The 8111-nt window shown below is 60.9% G+C and overlaps 3 protein-coding genes across 3 annotated transcripts; 2 read left to right on the top strand and 1 right to left on the bottom strand.

Annotated features, from left to right (window-relative positions):
- Positions 1-934: 934 nt before the first annotated feature.
- GLOTRDRAFT_128888 (uncharacterized protein) lies at positions 935-2502 on the top strand (the record flags this gene model as incomplete). Its single annotated transcript, XM_007867537.1, has 4 exons — positions 935-1297; positions 1353-1428; positions 1487-1662; positions 1714-2502. The coding sequence occupies 4 exons, from the start codon at positions 935-937 to the stop codon at positions 2500-2502; spliced, it is 1404 nt and encodes a 467-aa protein (XP_007865728.1).
- Positions 2503-2869: 367 nt separating this feature from the next.
- GLOTRDRAFT_75816 (riboflavin synthase domain-like protein) lies at positions 2870-6141 on the top strand (the record flags this gene model as incomplete). Its single annotated transcript, XM_007867536.1, has 10 exons — positions 2870-3315; positions 3375-3665; positions 3728-3855; positions 3921-4093; positions 4269-4424; positions 4492-4606; positions 4750-4905; positions 5152-5289; positions 5380-5470; positions 5587-6141. The coding sequence occupies 10 exons, from the start codon at positions 2870-2872 to the stop codon at positions 5729-5731; spliced, it is 1839 nt and encodes a 612-aa protein (XP_007865727.1). The 3' UTR covers positions 5732-6141.
- GLOTRDRAFT_121179 (uncharacterized protein) lies at positions 5664-7320 on the bottom strand (the record flags this gene model as incomplete). Its single annotated transcript, XM_007867535.1, has 4 exons — positions 5664-6316; positions 6377-6492; positions 6838-7120; positions 7175-7320. Coding segments are annotated over 4 exons (887 nt in total), but the record flags the coding sequence as incomplete, so codon positions are not given.
- Between the last annotated feature and the right edge of the window lie 791 nt (positions 7321-8111).

Genomic DNA, 8111 nt, shown 5'->3' with positions numbered 1-8111 from the left:
GGCGCGAACGAAAGCGCGAACGATTGCAGGACCCCTGATAATAGGTATCAAGGCTTTATTTTAAATCCTGAGAATCCGACCTTTTTGTCCGCGCCAAATTTCCGGATTTGGTGCCGTTTTGTCCGCGAAAAATGTGGCCTGAGCGGATTTTGGCCGAAAATGTCCGCGATTCTGATCAGGGCTCTGCTTACAAGACCTTTGTCCGCGCTGTAGGATAAGGCATTAAAATGTATCAATTTTGCTCTTCTAGTAATGTATATCTATAGCACCACTCTATTCACCGTCAGAAATCATGTCCACACGCTCGCCGCCTTGCGTTTGCGGCGGAATTTTGCCAGTTCTTCCACTGCGGGAGCCAACTCCGCCATCTCCGATTCGAGATGGAACTCGTTAAATAGAAACAGTCATGTTTCTAGTATGTGAACTACAATAACTTAATAAATGCTGGATAGACATAGTCTACTATGAGATGGGATAGGGACCCACAATGGCCACATCCATCGTATAGAGAAAAAGTTGAAAACACATGCCTACATGGAGAATTGAACCTAGTATCCAGGAATCAACCAATCATACATGGGTCAAGCGGTAACCCCTGGACCACGAGACTATAAATGTCCGCACAAGCATAAGGCATCAATAGCGCATGGTATATATGTCCGCGAAAAAAATCAGACGTGCACCCGTTTTTGGGCCTTTCTGTCCGCGAAAAATAAGGCCTGGTGAGGTCTAATTTGGCTTGATTTGTCCGCATTTCCACAAAGCCTTGATACCTATTATCAGGGGTCCTACGATTGCTCGAGCGAACGGCCGAATTGTAGAATTGAGCATGCCTAGTCACGTGGAGTGACTTTGACGCGTCGCGTGTCACGTCGAAATTACAGTGTTTTGCCTTGGTTTTGCCGCTTGCACAGGCTTTCTGTGTTATCGAGCAATGCAGGGCCACCTCGCAACGCCCACTCCCGCGGACGCTGTAATCCAACCCGCTGGTATCACTGCACTTGAAGACCACGAATTCGACGAACGCAGTATCATTAGCCAAGTGGGAAGTGCAGAACATGCAGAGCCCTCCGCCGCTGCGAAGAAGCGGCCGGCAGATGCGCCCCCAAGGCGGGCGCGCAAGCGCCGGAGGGCTGCTTTGTCGCCCGCGTCGGCTTTGTGTCGCAAGATCGACGAAGCCCTCCGCAAGTTCGCACCGAACATCGGGCGTCCCTATTGCGTCGTGACCTGCGCCTCCGACGTAATGACCATCCTCGAGTACGCGCACGTTGTTAGTGGCGAAACGTCGAGCAAAGTTGTAAGAACTGGTCAGGTATCAGCTTATTTGACTCCTGGCTAACGAGGTTACGCAGCTCGAGAAGCTCGAGTGGGCGTGGAATATGGGGTACGGCACCCTCGACCTCCACACGCCAAAGAATATCCATCCTCGTGAGTGCCTTCCTGTTCGCCGCCCAATGCACAACTCACGCTACAGATACATGTATAGTCAGTGTGGACGTACATTGCTACTACAACCGCACCACCGACAGCAAGCACGACGGGTGGTTCTGGCTGCCCGCCGATCAGAACACCGTCCTGAAAATGTACCAGTGCTACGTCGGGCGCAGCTACTCGCGCCCAGTGCCAGCAGAGTACCCCAACGTCCGCCGCAATCCTCGCGAGGTGTGTGTAATAGTACCCTCCCCTGTCCGTTTGCGAGGCTCATTGAGGCAGTTCCAGTTCTACGACAAGAAGAAATCGTTCGAGTACCGCGTCGTCCCGTTCCGCGCCATGGAAGCCTCTTGGACCATCCGACGACCTGCTATCCCCACCGCGGCTTTCGACTCGACGAACCGCGTCATCCAGTACTACTACCCCTTCAAGAACCTGCCGAGCGTGTCCCTGCACGTCCCGCCCCACTTCGTTATCTGCGACACTGCGCGCAAGCTGCGCGGTGTGTATGGCGGGGATTATAGGAACATTAGGGAGAGCGTGGATTTGAAGTCAGAGTTCCCCGGCCTCGAGCCCGCTGAGGAGATCACGTTGCTCGCCGTGGCGGGCATCTACGATGCGTGGATGAACGCCGTGCCCAGTGATGAATGGAGGAGTGGTGCCTTGCCTGACTCGGACGCTGCTCGAGGCCATTCTAGTAACAGCGGCGGTGTTAGTCCCAGCGACCTCGGCGGGGATGGAGGTGCTGGCGATATAGATCCTGGCGTGTCCGGCCAGCCGCAGCAAGGCGTGGATGGTGGGCGCGAGTCGTCGCTCGCTCCCGGGGATTCGGCTTCGTGCCGCGACGTTGCTGATGAGAGCTGTGAGGAGGGGGCGGCAGACGAAGAGGAAGAGTGGGAGGACCCCGAGTACGGTGCGTGGTTGCAGCAGTGGGTGGAGGACGTCTGGGAGGCGACGCACGGGGCTATGACGTCCTCGCCTGGCTCGCAGGGCTCTCTCGTGGGTGCACCGACGGATGGGAAGGCCGCGGGTTCGATAGACAGTGGCAAGCCTATGGCAGGATCTGTGTGACTTGTTGGAAGGGGATTGCGAGGTGGTTTCTAGATGTATAGGGTTCTTCTGATGTGTCTCTCTATGTAAGCCCACAGTCTGTCCACCCCCCGGGAAGGACATTCATCGGCGGCACTCATCGGTGTATTTTAGTCCTCGTGTAGTAGTACTGTATTTGTTGATACAAGTGATTATATTGCAGTGTATTTACGTCAACATGTATTTATCGACTTCCCTCTCCTTTTATTTTTGTGTTTTAAATTGTAATTTTGCACTTGGAATATACCGTCACTGGCAGTGGCCTGCTGTGGCAGCGCCGTGGCGTGCGAAACTGATAAGGAGAACTCACTGATCTCGAAGCGCCCGCGGGCCAAATTATCAGATAAGGATGACTGATCTCACCGACGACGACCATCCCGCCGCCGACGCGCTGCACGACGTCCTCGTCCTGTACGCCACCGAGACCGGCACCGCCCAGGATGCCGCCGACCGCGCCGCCCGCCACCTCCGCAAGCTGCGCGTCCGCGCGCGCGTGCTCAGCGTCGACCAGTACCCGCTCGCGGACCTCGTGCACGAGCCGCTCGTCCTCTTCCTCGTCGCGACCGCCGGCTCCGGCGCCTTCCCGCGCCCCGCGCACGCGCTCTGGGCGCTCCTCCTCCGCGCGGACCTCCCGCCGGACCTCTTCGACGACCTCGACTTCGCCGTCTTTGGCCTCGGCGACAGCGGCTACGAGAAGTTCTGCTGGCCCGCGAAGCTGCTCGAGCGCCGCCTGCAGGCGCTCGGCGGGCGCGCGCTCGTGCCGCGCGGCGAGGGCGACGACCAGCACCCGCTCGGGTGCGTGGTGTCTGTCTTCTGTGCTGACGAATGCGTGTGTGACGACGGGCGGTGCACAGCGTGGACGGCGCGCTCCTGCCCTGGCTCGACGCGCTCACGGGCGCCCTCCTCGAGTTCTTGCCCCTCCCTGACGGCTGCCCGCCGCCTTCCCCCGCCTCGACAGAAGACGCCCTCCCGCCCCCTCGCGTTTCCTTCCGCCCTGCGCCCCCCGATTCTCCCCCGCCGCCCGACCCTCGCCTGGCAGACCCGCGCTACCACCCGGCGACGCTGCGCGTCAACACACGCATCACCGCCGACGACTGGTGGCAGGACGTCCGCCATTTCGAGTTTGACTTTGCCGAGGACGTGCGGTCCGTCATTAGCTGTTCTCATCCGAGTCGGATAGGTGACGCTGATTCCATTCACCGTTCAGGTACGCACCCGGCGACGTCGCCTGCATACTCCCGCAGAACCCGCCGGACGATGTGCAGACGTTCCTCGAGCTGATGGGATGGGAGGACCACGCCGACGAGCCCGTCTCCGTACATCCCACTCTCGGCGGTACGTCCCCGCCCTTTTCCCCCCATTTTTGCTATGTACACTCGCCAACTAACCCGCCCACGAAGACCAAACCCTCCCGCCCTTCCTGCCCCCTCGTACGACACTGCGTGCGCTGCTCACCACGCACCTCTCCATCTCCGCGGTCCCGCGCCGCGCGTTCTGGGAGTGCCTGCGCTGGTTCCTCCAGGACGAGATGGAGCGCGAGAAGGTGGGGGAGTTTTTGAGTGAAGAGGGCGCGGTGAGTCTCGTGTCCGCGTCTTTCCCCTGCCTCGTCTGACTTTTTATCTCCCTTCTCCTCCCTTTGCCTCATCCCCGGCTCCTCTCTCCCTCCCTTCTTTCTATCCTCTAATTTATCCGCGTCTTCTATCTTCTCTTCCGTTCCCTCGTTTTCATTCACCTCACCTCGCCACCAGGACGACCTCTACGCCTACACCACGCGCCCGCGACGCACCCTCCTGGAGGTCCTGGCGGAGTTCCGCTCCGCGCGCGGGCGCGTGCCGAGGGAGTACGCGCTCGACCTCGTCCCGTTCATGCGCGAGCGCGAGTTCAGCATCGCCAGCAGCGTCACGGTGCGTTCCTCTCGTGGCTGAAGAGGAAACGGGGAAAGAATGCTGACTCGTGGCACGATACACGCAGAGACACCCGCGACAGGTGCACCTGTGCGTCGCGATCGTGCGCTACAAGACGATGCTCAAGGTGCCCCGCCGGGGCGTCGCGACGGCGTACCTCGCCGCGCTGCAGCCCGGTGCGTGTCCATTCCCATGCCCCCTCGCCATGTCCCCTTCCCCCTCCCCCTCCCCGTCTCCTCCCCTGCCCTATGCATCCCCCTTCCAACCCACACCCCGCCCATGCCTCGCTCCCAATAACATACTAACCACACCCACCACGCCCCAGGCGCGCGGCTGATAATCGGGCTCAAACGCGGGCTGCTGTCCCTCCCTCCCGACCCCGCGACGCCCGTGATCTGCGTCGGCCCCGGCACGGGCGTCGCGCCGATGCGCGCGGTGGTGGAGGAGCGCGCGGCGCAGGGCGCGACGGGTGAGTGCGCCGGTCGTTTCTCCCTACGTCTGTTTCCTGCGCTGCTCCGGGCCCGCTTTGCGCTCCCCGTGCTCGGCTGCTTGCCCCGCTTCACCGCCCCTTCCTCGTCCCCGTCCCCCTCTTCACCTGGCCTCACCGTCTTTGTGGGATCCGCGCCTCTACTGTATCGCCCCTTCCTTCCCCTCCCTCTTCTTCCCCTCTCCCTCTTCCTTCCCCCCCCCCCCCCCGCGTCCCGCACCCGCTAACCCCCGCCCCCAGACACGACCCTCTACTTCGGGTGCCGCTCCGCGTCCAAGGACCAGCACTACGCCGCCGAGTGGGCGGCGCACGCGCGCGCGGGCGCGCTCGCGTACCGGCTCGCGGCGTCGCGGGACGCGCCGCCCGGAGAACTTGAGGGTGCGGGTGTGGGTGAGGGAGGGGGTAAGGGGGGTAAGGGCGGTGGAGGGGAAGGAGGCGCGAGTGGAGGGGGAGGAGGCGCGAGTGGAGGGGGCAGGACGTATGTGCAGACGCTGCTCGCGCGCGACGCGCCGCGCGTGTGGGCGCGGCTCCGCGCGGGCGGGTGCGTGTTCATCTCGGGGTGCGTCGGTCGCTCTTCTGCTCTTCTGTTTCCTCCCCTTGTTCGTTACCGACGCCGCTCTCCGCTCCGCTCGTACCACCGCCGTTCTCTCTATCCGCCCGCTGAACGAACGACAGGTCGTCGAACAAGATGCCCGCGGCGGTGCGCGCGGCCCTCCGCTCGATCGCGCAGACGGAGGGCGGGCTGGGCGAGGCGGAGGCGAGGGAGTATGTGGAGGGGCTGGAGAGGGCGGGGAGGCTGGTGGAGGAGTGTTGGGGGTAGTGTTGCGTATTAGTGCGTGTGTGTGGGGGGGAGTGTAGACGATTTAGAGGGTTACAAGTTGGAGCATGCATATAGGGATTGGTTGGTCGATATCGTGATGTGCATTCAATAACAAAACAACAACAACAACGGGGCGTAATTTATCTAAGCGTCCCAAGCAGCAGCGATACAACAACATCCAGAGCCCTTTCCCTCCCCGCATCCAACTACAACAGCCCGCACTCCCTCGATCGTATCCCGTCCTCACGCTACACCAGCGCAGCGACAATCCCCATCCCCGCGCCTACTCCCACAGCGAGCCCCTTCCCGCCCAGCCGTCCGGCGGCGTTCGAGCTGCTCGCGCTGGGCGAGGTGCTCGTCCTGGAGAGCGTGACGGACGGCGTGCCGGTGTACGTGCGGCTCGCGGAGGGCAGGGTGAGCGTCGTCGACGGGGTGGGGACCGTCACGGACGAAGTGGAAATAATTGAGGTGGAGGTGGAGGGGCTGGGGAGCGTCGTGGTCTCGGTGGTGGAGGGGGCGCTGGTGGCGGCGGGGACGCTCCCCGAGGACGCGGTGCTGATCACCGTGAGTGGGAAAGACGTCGAGCTGGGCCGAGCGGTCAGTCAGTCAGTCAGTCAGCGGGAGGAAGGTCAGGGCCGGACGCACGCGGCGGCGGAGGTACCCGGGAGGCTCGTCTGGATCGTGACGGCCGACGACGCGGTGGTGGTGGTGGACTCCTGCGCGGCGGCGGCGAGCACTAGCACTAGTAGCGCGTATGTGGACTTCATGATTGGGGTGAAAGCCAGTGGTCTGAATTTAATATTTATGACGGTTAGACTTTGATCCGGAAAGCGAGCGGCGTTGACATGTTCCCCCGAATCGAGATCGATGACGTTTGACGTGTGGCGGTGCGTCTTGTTCACGGCTCGATCGCCTTGACTCTCGAGCGTGCCAGTGGGAACACACTCCCTTTAGAACGAATTTTCATGGATTCTCCGACAATAAGAGCGTCCAGAGTCCAAACCCAGCTCGGAACCAACAGCGACAGAGCCCATCCTATCGCCTAAACCGCAGCCCCATCCAACTTATACAAGAGCAGCCAACGCGCCCACGAGGCCAACGCCCACCGCAGCGCCCGCGCCCCCCAGTTTCCCTGCGGCGTTCGAATTTGTCGGGCTGGGCGCCGTCCCCGTGCTCGTGTCCGAGCCCGACGCGCGCGAGAGCGTGGCGCTCGGCGACGAGCGGGTGACTCCGCTCCCGGAGGTCGTGGAGATGCCAGTGACGGTCGTGGAGACGCCAGTGGCGGTCGTGCTGGGGACCGTGCTTGTCGTCTCGGACACGGTCTCGGTGGTACCGCCCACGGTGCCGGAGGTCGCGGTGCTGAGAACCGTGACCGGGATGGAGGTCGAGCTGCAATCAGGGATTGTCAATGGGATCCGGGGCGGCGGGGGACGGGGGACTCACCCGGCAGTGAAGGTGGTCGACTCGGAGATGGGGACGCTCTTCTCGAGCGTGAGCGTGACCGACGACGCGGTCGACGTGCTCTCCTGCGCGCCGGCGAGGGCGGCGGCGGCGAGCGCAACGAGGGACAGCGTCGACGTGCACTTCATCGGTAACGGTTCGATTGGGGGAAGGTATTTACAGTCGACTCTGTCTTAACCCATACCTGTGATAACCCATAACCTGTAATAACCCATAGGTTTTTGGCTTCCACAAACATGGTAGATAGTAAAAACCCATAAGTCTGCCGTATCCCATAACCCATAGCTTTTTGGAGGGTCATAACCCATAAAACAACCTATATTAGGAAGGTACAGGTCTCCTTCCCACGAGAATCTGGACCATCTGGACCCTGAAGTTTTGGTTCTGGTGGTATTTCAGAAGATAACCCATACCAGACTCAAGATTCCGTATCTGAACGTTGTCACGGCCTATACCGGATAGGCTGTCTGTCACGCTTACTAGGTAGTCACACAATGTCACACGTTCTGGTAACCCATAGTCTGCAGAAACCCATAACTTTTGGGTTCCACGACCCGTTATGGGTTAAGACAGAGTCGACTGTATGGCGTTGATAGGGGAACTTGACGAATCGCGGGGTTTATATGTTCCTCGGATCGAGATCCGGGAGGGGTTGGACAGGGTGGCAGTGCATGCTTCTCGCCGCGTTCAGAACTCGGACTGCATCCTCACAAAGGCAGCTACAAACCAGCAGGCTCCTCATGCAAAAAACTCAATTCACTGCATGCCAACAGGCAAGATATAACAACATTAAACGTGACCCGGCACCCTCATGGCACGCACCACCCCAGAAACACGCCATTCTCTCGCCATGCGCTCCCGGCCTTGACAGACTCTCGCAAGGATGCGCACGCCCGCCGTCTTGCTTCAGGTCTTCCCC

The sequence above is a fragment of the Gloeophyllum trabeum genome (assembly GCF_000344685.1).
Source record: "Gloeophyllum trabeum ATCC 11539 unplaced genomic scaffold GLOTRscaffold_00006, whole genome shotgun sequence".
NCBI classification, from domain to species: domain Eukaryota; kingdom Fungi; phylum Basidiomycota; class Agaricomycetes; order Gloeophyllales; family Gloeophyllaceae; genus Gloeophyllum; species Gloeophyllum trabeum.
This window is presented reverse-complemented; position numbering and strand designations above follow the sequence as displayed.